The sequence below is a fragment of the Cloeon dipterum genome, chromosome 4 (assembly GCF_949628265.1).
Source record: "Cloeon dipterum chromosome 4, ieCloDipt1.1, whole genome shotgun sequence".
In the NCBI taxonomy this organism is placed as follows: Eukaryota; Metazoa; Arthropoda; class Insecta; order Ephemeroptera; family Baetidae; genus Cloeon; species Cloeon dipterum.
Genome location: NC_088789.1, coordinates 25,070,231 through 25,083,159, shown reverse-complemented (window position 1 = coordinate 25,083,159; position 12,929 = coordinate 25,070,231). Strand labels below are relative to the sequence as shown.

The window sequence follows — 12,929 nt, the reverse complement described above, 5'->3', positions numbered from 1 at the left end:
CCCTGATTCGCATTGGGTCAGGGAATTATTTCAACTTTATTGTTCATTCACCATTCAGCGCACGCCAGGAGGGGGAGTAGGGGGGCTACAGCGCCTGTCGCGCCGGTCCGAGCTGACGGCGAACATGCACGAAGTTTCACGAACCAACAATATAGACTGAGCGAGCTGAGGAACGAGAGTAACTCTACCACTTCTGTCGATCTGCAACCGTCAGCGAGGACAGGCTGCCGACTCTGAACCCGTCTCGACTTGCCAGACGCTAATTCCACTTAGAATTTGGAATCATGAGGGAAATTGTTCACATCCAGGCTGGCCAGTGCGGCAACCAGATTGGAGCTAAGGTAACACACGAATTCGCCGCGAATTTTTTCGAATTTTTGGGCTCCGAAAGCGCCAATTTGCCACTTAGCAACGAGCCGGGTCACGCCCATGCGAATCATCTTCAGATCTCTGATATTTTGGTCCATATTTTATCTCCAAGTTTAAGATATTTTATTTTTTTACAATTTTAATCTTGGTTTGAGCAATAAAATTCATGGTTCAGTTTAAAATTGAAATTTGCACAAATTTTTGCAACAGTAGAAATTTTCTAGAAAGTCGGCGTGTCCTATTGTTGCTGCAAAATTCCTACCGCTGAAACGTACAGATTTAAATTAAAAAATTCTCCAATTTCCGACCCAATGTAGTTCATGCAGTGATTCATTCATTCACACACCCTCATCCACCCTCTGGGAGACACGCCTTTTGGGGAATTTCGGGTGGGATTCGGAAGCAGGCGAGGGGTGTCGGCGGCTCGAAAAGTTTCACGCTCGTCTGCACTCCAATTGCATCGAAATCCATCGCATCCAATTTCACGCACGCAGAGTTGCGTTTTTTGATATTCCACCCACGGCGAGAGTTCATTCATTTCCCGCACGGTTTTCCAGCCGGCCCGTCTAGACGGCCGCCGGGAAACCACGGGGGTTGCTTTTTAAAGAGCAGCTGCTGCGCGATTTCAATTTATGATCTGCCTGCAATCCGGCGCTTGCGTTTCTCTCCTTTTTTGGCCTTAATTGATGCAGCGGTCCACCTGTTCGGCCACTTTTTGTCACGATTATCGCATTGAATGCTGATTAACGCGGCGCAGCGGTCACTCGTCCGCACAAATTCCTAATAAGCAAAACGGGTTTAAACGTTCCGTGAAGATTTCTCTCCGACCGACCGAAACCCTTTGAATTGACTTTGATGTAACGTTGGTTTCTTCGAAGATAATAGCTTGATTTAAAAGATTTTCCTCAAGATTTTATTTTTAAAACCGAACTAATAATTCTGTTTAAGTTAATCTCACAATCAGGGCTGAGGTTTTAAATATTTTTGTTAATTTGAGACTAAAAATTAAACATGGTACCGACCAATACATTTTTTTTAATTTTCGAACTAGCAGTTAATTTTAAAACCTTATCAGGGATCTAAAAGGACCAATTTGGAAAATTTCATATTGTTTTTATTTTTATGAGGTTTGGAAGTCATCAGAATGTCTTAATTTGTTATTTTTCCGCCACTTTGGAATATTTCTCAAATATAAAACTATTTCTTCTCAAACCTAATCACCAACATTTTATTTCAAATTAAAAGTTCTTTAACTCTTTAGAAAAATATATTTGAAAAATATTGAAATATCGACGGTACACATATTTATTTAAAGCTCATTTTGTATTAAAAACAAAATAACAAATTGATTTTATCTCGGAATTCTCTGATTCCTGATTTAAAGTCCTTAAACTATCCAAATTATCTCAAATATTCGAAAACAAAACAGTTAAAAACCCATAAATTCAAAAAATATTTTATTTGGTTAATTGCTGGTGAGGATTTTCAGTTAGAAATAGCTCGGAAAATAAATAAAACTACTGAATTAGCCAAAAGAAGAGATTTTTGGCTGCTATAGAAAATATTATGTCAAAGTGAGAACAACTTTCTTACTAAAAATTCATAGAAAATAAAAAATATGTCAGAATTGGATTTTCATCTGCATGGCTAAATTGACTTCGTTTATCGTTTTTAAAAGGAAATTTTCATTTTTTTTTAAATACAAACTTCTAGGGTATCATTTATTGTTGCCCTTGTAAGAACTAGAAGCAGCGATTGTTGTAGAACACGGACGCAATCTGAGAATCTGCAGATTTTATCATTTCTTTTTCTCTCTCTCTCGCCTCTTTTTACTCTCGAGTTCGCCGCGATTCGCGGTGAAGTGCGTCGGTCGAGTGTGACGAAAGCGATCCGCAGCACAAACGACCACGTTCGCGGCATTACGCCGGCTAATTAAGTTTCCGCAAACTGGATGCGCACAATGCCCAAACCTGAATTCCCATCGTTTTCGGCGCTTTCGTCCGGAACGAAGTGCACGCGAAGAGAAAGAAAAAAAGTGGCGGCGGCTGCGTTTTGTTGGTGGTCGCAATCGATCGGCGAGAACTAGAACTAGACCACCGCCGGCCGCACCACCGGGTTTATCTCCCGGAATCTAATGTAATAATTTGGAAACGAGATTAAATTCACGACATGGATAGTCTAATCTGCGGCATAAAGCACTGCCAGAAAACACTTTTTTGACATTCTTGATAAGCCTTTTGGTTGCCTACATTGCTGTGAATTAGTTTGAAATGAGATAACGTACAAGTACTGCGTCGATTATGTCCTCCACTCGAGTGTTTCGGGTCTTGAAAGAAAGAAAGTAAGAATACAACCACGAGCCGCCAAACGTTTCCATTTTGAATTGGAGAGAGAATATTTGGCTTTATTATCAATATTTTTATAGTGATGGTTATAGAAATTTTATTGTAAAATAATTCAATAAATTGCTGAAACTTAAAAATTTACGTAGAGGTAATTTTAATTTATTTGATCATTTATTTAACATTGTAGCAATGAAAATTAAGTGTTCATTTTCTTATCGACCGCATTTTATTTGTGGTTAGCTAATTATTAATATCTGCTCGAGAACTTCAAGATATTTTTTTTTCATTTCTTTTGAGCGTGAAGCAAATAACCTCATTTTTCGTGAACATGGAAGAAACTCATACATTTCTGTCTGAAAAATGCCTTTACATAAAATTCAATCTGATTTTGAAACGTTTGCAGGAACAGTGATCACATGAAATAAAATAATTTTTTAATTTTAAAAATTTGTTTTTGAAAAAATGCCACTATTTATTTTTTCCAAATTCAATCTTAATTTTATGCAACCTGAATAGGTACTCTGCTACTCCGTTAAAAGCCAAAGCTCTCGCCGAAAAAAGTCTAAAAATGTCATCAGTTTCTGTGAAGCGCTTTCCCAAAGAAAACCCCTTGAATTTATGCTTCATTATGCATGGATGTGAGCGAGAGTGCGTATAAAACTGCAATAAATTGTAATAAACCTGTAGCAGCCTATGCAATTGATAAAAAATACGGCTGATGGTTTATCTCTGATCTAAATGGACATGAACTCAGTGAGCGACCAATCCCAAATCGATATCTGCTACACGGGCTCACATGCACACGAATTAGAAATTCAAATCCAGCTCACAGCTACAAGTTGTGTATAATGGAAGCGGACACCGCTCGTGACAAATGAAGTATTGTAAGTATCGAAAGCAGCCGTAAATTAAATTCTTCCTTACATGGACCTGACCGTACTCGTAACAGTAATTAGGCTTTTTTCCGAATCAGGGCCCGTCCGTAATTTGCATGCGAGTTTCTCTGCGCCGGCTGGTCGGGCAAGGCAATCAAACGTGTCGATGGATTGACAGCCACAGCCAGCGACCTGCTTTGCCCAGCGGATTAATTAGCAGAGATCGATGCCCGCGCGGTGAGAACGGTTTCCCCTGGCCAGGCCGACGCGCCAGGTGTGGGCTCGATTGGGAATTTTAGGCCGCCGACGCACGCGAGAAAATCGAAAAGCTTTTGTTCCGACCGAAATGAATGGAAAAAATACCAGGCACTGCTGGGCACCGGAAGCGCTGGCTGCCCTCGAATGACCTCAAGACAGGGTTGAAAAAACCCTAGCCTTGTTCAAAATAACGAAAAGACGAAAGAACAAGAAGATTAATGTTAAGAGGAAACAAGCTTGATAAATTTTCCCAATTTTTTTTTATCGGTTTTTACCTACAAAAAGATGTTGGAAATTTGCTATTTTTGAATTTGTTCTGGTGAAATTTTAACCACCTTTTTTCCTGTGCATTTTTTTCGCTTTGAGTGTTTTTGGTCTGTGCAATGGTAAAAATATGATAAACTTAAATTATTAATTAATTGTTATTTAATTGAAATTTCATTCATGATTCGCTCTGTCTCTAAAATTTAAAAAAATTAATATTATCATGCTAATTCAACATTTTAAAATTTAAAATTGACATTTCTGGACCGATAAAGAAATTTCTATTAACAATAAACTATAGGAAAAAGAACTAAAATAATATAAAAGAGATTAATGATAAATATATATGCTTAAAATTGCTTCCAGGCTAATTAATTGTGTAAAAATAGTATATCTTGCACTAGAAATCGGGCGAAACCGGTAACAGCAGTGGTGACTAATGCAGGGCAATAAAAACTAACGACATCCCAGCCTAATAAATCGGCGTGACAGCAGTTGTTGTGATGTCATTAATCGCGCTGCGTGATCGGTCCTTATTACTCTGGCTGTTTATTTATTTATTTTTGTTTTATCGCTTCGCTCCTTTGGTGTTGGGAGTGTGCGGCACAGAAACGCACTGGAGGAGTGAAATTCCACACTGCTGCGAATAGCCTTTTTGCAAGGCGCAACCCGAGCCTGAAGATGCACCGATGCATCTACTTGTAGAAAGTTTGAAATGAAATTCCAGCATCTTTCTCTAGCGCTGTCGCAAATCATTTTCACGTGCCGCGCCCTTCGCGTAGGCGTGTTTGTCACGGAAATGTGCACTTCTGCATATTTAACATTTAAATGGACATCAGTGCGGACGTTTAAGGTTTAAAGGGACGAGCAGATGGAGCTGCGCGCCGACTCACTTCTCATTTCGCGGCCGTAACCGGACCCCATCGCTCGCCTCACGCTCCGCCGGGCGCTAATTGGGAAAAAAGCTCACGCGAATGTCGGACGACGAGGCCCAGACAGAGTGGCAAAGGGCAATGATCCAGCGCAAATTATGTCATATGAATATTTGAATTTGAACGAGAATGAATCGCGTTACAACAACTCGTTATCTCCTCTCTCGGAGCAATGAATGATTAAATTTTCCGTTTCGAAAGTGCGTGGATTTAGCTTTTAAGATAGAAACCGACAGAACCTAAGAAGATATTACGATTAGAACCTGATTTTTTCTTAAGATTTTGAGAGTCAAATTTTTAAAAATAATTTTGAAGCATTTAAAAATTACTAATTTCTAGAAATATGATTTTATTTTTATTTTACAGGAAATTTGGTTTTTAAACAAGTTGACGAAACTTTTATTTTAACATTTTTAAATAAATCCAAATAAATCCTTGTGAATTTCCAACAACTGTTTTTTTGTAATATCATAATATATTACTATTCAATTTTTAATTATATTGTTTTTTAGTTCTGGGAGATCATCTCCGACGAGCACGGCATCGACCCCACCGGCGCGTACCACGGCGACTCTGAACTGCAGCTGGAGCGCATCAACGTTTACTACAATGAGGCATCAGGCGGAAAATACGTGCCCAGAGCCATCCTGGTGGACCTGGAGCCGGGCACCATGGACTCGGTCCGCTCGGGACCTTTCGGCCAAATCTTCAGACCCGACAACTTCGTTTTTGGACAGAGCGGCGCCGGCAACAACTGGGCCAAGGGACATTACACAGAGGGTGCTGAGCTCGTCGACTCGGTCCTCGACGTCGTTCGCAAGGAGGCCGAGGGCTGCGACTGCCTGCAGGGCTTCCAACTGACACACTCCCTGGGCGGCGGCACCGGCTCTGGAATGGGCACACTCCTCATCTCCAAGATCAGGGAGGAGTACCCTGACCGCATCATGAACACCTACTCCGTCGTCCCTAGCCCCAAGGTACAATTTCTAGGTTTAAAAGTTTTGGTTTATGTTTTTTACGGTAGAAATTACTATGCGATTTTAAATGGGGAAAAATGCCTGTTACATATCTATTAAAAAAAATTAAGAGTTTAAAGGGAAATAGCCATTTAAAAAATTATTTTAATCAAGGGGAAAGTCCTGTTTTGTTTTATTTCTAAGAAACATAGGAATTCAAAGGGAAAAGTCGTATTCTTGTTCTTTTTAAAGAAACATCAGAGTTGAAGGGTCCTTATCAATGATTTTTTCGTATTCCAGGTGTCTGACACCGTGGTGGAGCCCTACAACGCCACCCTTTCCGTGCACCAGCTGGTGGAAAACACCGACGAGACTTACTGCATCGACAACGAAGCCCTCTACGACATCTGCTTCAGGACGCTGAAGCTGACGACCCCGACCTACGGCGATCTGAACCATTTGGTGTCTCTGACCATGTCCGGCGTGACGACGTGTCTGCGCTTCCCTGGCCAGCTGAACGCGGATCTGCGAAAACTGGCGGTGAACATGGTGCCGTTCCCGCGTCTCCACTTCTTCATGCCCGGCTTCGCGCCTCTGACCTCGCGAGGCAGCCAGCAGTACCGCGCGCTGACCGTTCCCGAGCTGACCCAGCAGATGTTCGACGCCAAGAACATGATGGCCGCGTGCGACCCCAGGCACGGCCGCTACCTCACCGTGGCCGCCGTGTTCCGTGGCCGCATGTCCATGAAGGAGGTGGACGAGCAGATGCTCAACATCCAGAACAAGAACAGCAGCTACTTCGTCGAATGGATCCCGAACAACGTCAAGACCGCCGTGTGCGACATCCCGCCCAGAGGCCTCAAGATGGCCGCCACCTTCATCGGCAACTCCACCGCCATCCAGGAGTTGTTCAAGCGCATTTCCGAGCAATTCACCGCCATGTTCAGGCGCAAGGCTTTCCTCCATTGGTACACCGGCGAGGGCATGGACGAGATGGAGTTCACCGAGGCCGAGAGCAACATGAACGACCTGGTGTCCGAATACCAGCAGTACCAGGAGGCCACTGCCGACGAAGACGCCGAGTTCGACGAGGAGCCCGAGGCTGAGGTTGAGGAGAACTAAGCTAAAGCTGCTACTGGTCCTTATAATTCTTGTCATCCTTTGATACTATGCCCAAATCAGTCACGATTTAAATTGATTAACATCCAATGTTGACGGCACACAACTCCAAATGCGATATTTTTTCTTTCTACCATTCCTACAATGTGCATTTAAAATAAAGGCAAAAACTTGCTTAACTTATAAACCGACTTGCTTCTTATTAAATAAAACCTAGTGAAATTAAAATCGAGAAATAGTTTGATCGAAACATGTTTATAATATTTAGTCTACAAAATATTACAAGATTTCTTTCCAAAATAGACAGGTTGTAAATAGTATCAGTACAAGATTACTGCATTTTAAGACTTAATTCTACTAACAATTAGGATCATCACTTGTTCATGCATTGAGATAGCAGTTAGCAGTTCCAATTTTATGGACAGTTTGAAAAATTGAGATTTTCATAACTACTACGATTTACAATTAGTACAAAATACAGGGAGCAGAAAACTGCACCGTATATTAATTTACACTATTATACATCAGACACGTTGAATAGGTAGAGATTTTAAGATTTAGTGAGATAGAGTAGAGAAACAATTTTATATGTATAAGTATAAGATCTATTGAAAGATCTTTGCAAGGAATGAAGTGGTTAACGTTTGTGCGTTGGACAGAAGTAAAAGAAATAGGTACAAGCAGGAGAAGTGGTTCCATCTCTACCATCCATGATCACAGCATTAATAAGTTAATTGTACGGGTGATGTGTGAAGGCATCGAACAGTTGGACCAGTTCAGTCACGACGTGCTCAGGCAGACTAGCAACAAAGCAAATTTGGTTCTCGCCGAGCCAAAGGTTTGCTGGTGATGGCAAGGAATGCGATGCCCACATAGTGCAAGAACTGTACACGTAGTAGAGGTCTCAGACAGCAAATTCGACTGGCGGCTGGCAAGGGATTTTTTTCAAGCGAAATATGAATGAAATTTCTGAATGTGGCTGGAAGCTGGAAGAGACCTTTGAAATATATATGGATGTTTGATAAAAAAAGGGCCGTTGGAATTTTTAGAAATGGAATTATCCATCAAGCCTTGGACAAAGAGAGCAAACAGTGCAATGTGAAGTCATCAGCTTATGTTCCGCAGAACACTCCATTATTTGTGTTGCCATGATTCTTAAATATCAATAAGGGCAACTAAAGAATCCGTCAAGCATCCCAAAAATTACTGCAAAAATCGAATTATCCTTAGCTGTGATGATGTTACAATGTAATGGCCGCTCTCTTTTTTGACACATAATTATACATTATTGATACATTTTTAGTTGGAAAAAAATAAAGGTCTCAACCATGAGATTTTGACATAGCAGTTATAAATATTGTTGGAGTAAAGTTAGGTAGTGTTTAAAGTGGAATGACACTGGGCAACAATTGAAAATTATTTAAATTGTTGGATGCCATAAACAATTGATCGATTAACAATTTGTTCAACAATTTGCAATAATAAAAAAGGACCTTCCTACAATAAAAATTCAAATTTTGCCAATTTTCTCCAAAATTTACAATGCTCGAACATATTTTCTTGGCATATTCCGATTCCTCTCGTCGAGATCTGTTCAACGGTGTAAGCCACTTATTGGGCAAACTCTTGGTTTTGAAATTAAATCGGATCTCAAGTAAGGAGACACCAATTGCCACTTAAAAAGCACGGTAACTTTCCAGCCAATTTTCTCAAAAAATTACAGCGCTCCTTAGGTTAATTTAGGCTTTAACTGAATCCTAAAGGGCGAGGTTATGCATTGGCAACTAGCATTTTCCAGGCTTTTCCAGTATCATTCCTCTTTAAGAAGACACGCAACATTCCGACCGGAGGTTTGCGTGTGTGTACTTTGTCCAAATTAAGTAGTCTATAAACGAGTATTTCAGAGATTTTCTAATAAGTCAAAAATATTTGGGGCAGTTGAAAGTTAAAATGTGCTAGCGTTTTTCCTCCAAGATATCTGCAATCAAGCTCTATCAGCCGTTGTAAAACAATAAAGATTATAGTTTTGCGAGTTTCTTCATAGATTTGGAAAAAATCACTTAAAATTCCAAATTTTGCTTGTTAGGGACAGCGTGGATCTCGGAAGAAAAATTTTACGGAATGTTTATGAACATTATGTTACATTTCGTTCTGGTCCCGGCAAAATTGCAACGTTCAACAAACACTCAAATTTTCATTTTCGAATTGATTGTTGACCTTTTCTTGCAACAAGGAAATTCACGTTTGGTTGTTGAAAGTTACGCAATTTTGCCGGGACCAGGACGATTTCTAAAATAGCGAAATAAATGAATTTTACGGCAATTGAACATTCTTTGGTATGAAAGTTTTCTTAAATTTGCTACAATTAAAAAGAAAATGTATATTATTACAAAATCTTACATGCATAATATAAAAGTTAAGTCCGAAAAAACAGATTTAAATGGTCAAAATATTTTAAAAGCAAAAAATTTGAAAATCAATATTAAGACAAAATTTCAGTCGATTTTGCGGCAATCAGAGCCTAAAAAAATTTACAACCACCAAATCCACCAAGCCACCGATAATAGAAGCTATGATGTAGACGACGATTAACTCAGAAATTAGGTTAGAAATTGGTATTAATCCGAGTTAACATTAATCTTAAAATACCAGCAAACAGGGTTGAAGTAATTTCTAATTATTACCACTTTCTGCAATTTCCTGCAGGTTATATTGTCCTTCAAATCAGTTACTTGCCCATGACCTCATTGCATCTTGGGCAAGAAATCGATAGAAAGAAGCTGGCCCATTTAATAATAAACTATGTTGGGTGAAAATGCAACCCTGCTGGCCAGTTATTTTCAAGTTCACAGCCCTCCAGATGTTCTAGATAAAAAAACACCACTTGGACAAAGAATAGGGACTGCTGAGACCTCTAGCAAATAAATAACTACCGCACTGAATCTTCATCAGTCTACGCTAATCCAGCCAGATCCTCCTGAGACTGTTTGAAAGCGATGGTGCACTGCTGTCCCAGTTTGGGGTCGTCCTCCTCCATGCCAGTGAGGTCATGGATCTGCAGGGTGGTGTCGGAGGCGTGCTCCCTCTTGCGGCAGATAGGGAACTGCTCCCTGGGTGAGTCAGGGCCCTTCTCGGCGGTCGGGTGGAACCAGCCATAGTAGATGAGCATGGTGACGATGCCCGCGAAGAAGCTGACAGACGCGCCGACGATCACCAGCGTGTAGTACCACGGCTGCGGCTCGTGTCCGATGCTGAACGCGTACCACACCATCAGCCCGAGATTCTCTACGAAGTATATCGAGTAGTAGATGAGGTAGAAGTTGCGCGTGCGGCCCTGGATCGTCGAGATGTAGACGAACAAATAGACCAGCCCCAGGATCCAGCTGTACGCCACTGTCCACGCGTACGTGTAGCCTTCGCAGCCTGGTGGAGGCTTGCAGATCGTCAGCCAGGCGGTCATCAGCAGGCAGTGGATCGCAACAATCACGCCCACTGCGATTGGGTAGCGCGACGCCACGATGCTGAACGCCAAAATTCGAGACACTAGAAAGAAAATTGTGATTTATTATTTTTGTTTTGAAAAAGCCGGCTTTAAATTTTAGTGTTTTGCAGGCTAAATTGGCAACAATTGGCTGAAATTTGGTTTCCTTCAACTTAAATATATTTTTAATTTTTATATTTTAAATGAAATATTCTCCAAATTATTATTAAATTAAAACAATATTAGAAAGGTGCACAATAAGTCCATATTTCAAATAATTGTAGATCTTTCCATATTTGATTTCAGCAACTCAATCCATTTTCTTTTTTAAAACTCTAGTCTTAAAATCTGGATAAACATAATTCTAATTTTAACAAATTTAAGAACTTATAGACGACTGAAATTCTTCATTTAAATCACATTTGATTTTTTAAGCAATCAGCTAAGTTGAAGGTTTGAGTAAAAATAATTTACTCGACTTAAAAGGAGTGGGAGATGTACAATTATGATTAAAAAAGCTGAGCATTGTTTGGTAAGAACGCAAAAAATACAAAAAAAAAAAATCGTCAACGATCTAACTCTAGGAAGAAATTTTCAATAAGATTTTCATTTGAATGGAAACGCAACATCCCAGTCTGTTCAAATCTTTTGTAACTACTTTTATCATTATTACCAAGATTAAATTGGGAGCTCAAGGACTTCCACCGCGCCAAATTTGAGTGCAATTGGCAAACGCCTCTTCTAAATAATTTTACCTGCTATCAAAATGTGCCAGGTGAACTGAAGAGCGCTGCCAGCGACAGAAATATTTAGCTTGTGGTCCGTTGCGAATCGTATCGAGCGTTGGTAAGACGCCATTGACCAGGCAATGCTGATCAGAGACGTCATAATCGAGAGAGCTTGCGGCACGTCCTTCAATCCAAGACCATTCAGCACTGAATTCAAAATGATTATCATAAAATAATTTAATCAAATCGGGGAAATTCACCGTCATCATAAGTGTTCCCTTTGGTTTCGATCATGATTATCGTGAATTGCAGCACGAGTTGAGGCGCAGCCTCCAAAAAGCATTCAAACACCCTCAACAGGGCGGCGTCTGCGTCTTCCTTCAGCATCATTTTGTAATACCGCTTTTGATTTTCAAAGTCTTTTTGTTTCTCAGCCTTACGACACTTCCACCCGTGATGAAACGAGTCAGCGTATCTATATGTAGACATAATCATTACAACCAAAGTAAATTAACAAAAAATAATATATTGTAATTATATTGAAAATACTACGCTTAAAAACAATATTAATACCTTAAAACTGGGGCCAACTGCAACATCATGACAAAAAACCTAAGTAGCCAGCACCCTTTTGATCGTTTTTCAGAAATTTCCCCCGCTTCATCCTGCATGTACCTGTAAATATTCAACAGATTAACCATTGACGTACAAAATAAATTATTTAGTTAATTTTCTAACCATCTTACGCTCAGTGCAATCGTGATCATCGACGGCACGAGTACGAAGAGCAACGTCAAGACTGCGTAGGTGATGTGTCCCTCTTGAAAGAACACCCTCGACAGGTTGACATCGAAAAATAAGTCGATGATGTAGCTGCTGATGGAGAATAAGAGGATGAGCAGTTCCCAGGTGTGGACGTGGAAGCGGTGGTTGGGCACCGTGTCCGCCTCGTCCATGCACTCGCACACCATTGCCCGTCCAGTCAGCCTGTTCGCTTCCTCCCCCGCAGCGGAGTCCATTACTCTCTACTCGAAGAATTATTCTCACTTTTCACTAACATCAGCAGCGAACGCGACTCTTCATCGTCCATCCACACCGACGCAATTTGCTTTCGCTATGCGTCTAACGCATTCTCAGGTGCGGAGATCTGTACCGTAATCGGTCATGTTGTTGAGGTCGTCGTCGTCAGATCTTACTCAACTGCAGAGAAAAGAAAAGGAAAATGAAGGAAATCAAGAAGAAACACACAACAAATAATCAAGGTCGCCGCAGTTTGATGCTTCGCGTTGGCTGCGCTGATGATTAATGCAATCCAACGCTCTGATTGGCTGAGACTCCCCCAATCCTGGCTCTATTTCTCTTCCTGTTCTTTCGCCGCGCAGTTTTGTTGCCACTTTTCCTTTGTGCCCTACATGTAATAATAATCTTTTTCCAGTATTATCGTTTGAAATTTCTAATCTTTAACACAATAAAAATTATTTTGAAAAAATAACACTCCTCGTTAAAGAGATAATAATAAGAGAAAAGATAATTAAATAACTCTGGAGTCTGGATTTTACTTGGTTGGTAGTACATGCAGGCTATCCAACTGTTCAGCGCAAT

General features: G+C 40.5%; 3 protein-coding genes across 4 annotated transcripts in view; 1 reads left to right on the top strand and 2 right to left on the bottom strand.

Moving 5' to 3' along the window:
* The window catches only part of Vps35 (Vacuolar protein sorting 35), a 197,252-nt gene that overhangs the window by 25,735 nt on the left and 158,588 nt on the right, over nucleotides 1–12,929 (bottom strand). The window lies entirely within an intron of this gene.
* On the top strand, nucleotides 169–7,305 carry LOC135944309 (tubulin beta-1 chain). Its single transcript, XM_065491155.1, has 3 exons — nucleotides 169–341; nucleotides 5,556–6,020; nucleotides 6,300–7,305. Exons 1-3 carry the CDS (start codon nucleotides 285–287, stop codon nucleotides 7,119–7,121), a joined length of 1,344 nt encoding a protein of 447 aa, XP_065347227.1. The 5' UTR covers nucleotides 169–284; the 3' UTR covers nucleotides 7,122–7,305.
* LOC135944307 (XK-related protein 6-like) lies at nucleotides 7,355–12,663 on the bottom strand. The gene is made up of 5 exons (XM_065491153.1): nucleotides 12,066–12,663; nucleotides 11,901–12,002; nucleotides 11,588–11,802; nucleotides 11,355–11,534; nucleotides 7,355–10,661 (listed from the first exon to the last, which is right to left on the bottom strand). The coding sequence occupies exons 1-5, from the start codon at nucleotides 12,344–12,346 to the stop codon at nucleotides 10,072–10,074; spliced, it is 1,368 nt and encodes a 455-aa protein (XP_065347225.1). The 5' UTR covers nucleotides 12,347–12,663; the 3' UTR covers nucleotides 7,355–10,071.

Excerpts from the sequence above, each read along its gene's own strand:
- LOC135944309 (XM_065491155.1), top strand. The coding sequence starts at position 285 with ATGAGGGAAATTGTTCACATCCAGGCTGGCCAGTGCGGCAACCAGATT. Across the intron at positions 342-5,555 it reads GCAACCAGATTGGAGCTAAG|TTCTGGGAGATCATCTCCGA; the intron begins GTAACACACGAA and ends ATTGTTTTTTAG. Across the intron at positions 6,021-6,299 it reads CCGTCGTCCCTAGCCCCAAG|GTGTCTGACACCGTGGTGGA; the intron begins GTACAATTTCTA and ends TTCGTATTCCAG.
- LOC135944307 (XM_065491153.1), bottom strand. The coding sequence starts at position 12,346 with ATGGACTCCGCTGCGGGGGAGGAAGCGAACAGGCTGACTGGACGGGCA. Across the intron at positions 11,803-11,900 it reads CAGTTGGCCCCAGTTTTAAG|ATACGCTGACTCGTTTCATC; the intron begins GTATTAATATTG and ends GTCTACATATAG. Across the intron at positions 10,662-11,354 it reads CTGGCACATTTTGATAGCAG|TGTCTCGAATTTTGGCGTTC; the intron begins GTAAAATTATTT and ends TTTTCTTTCTAG.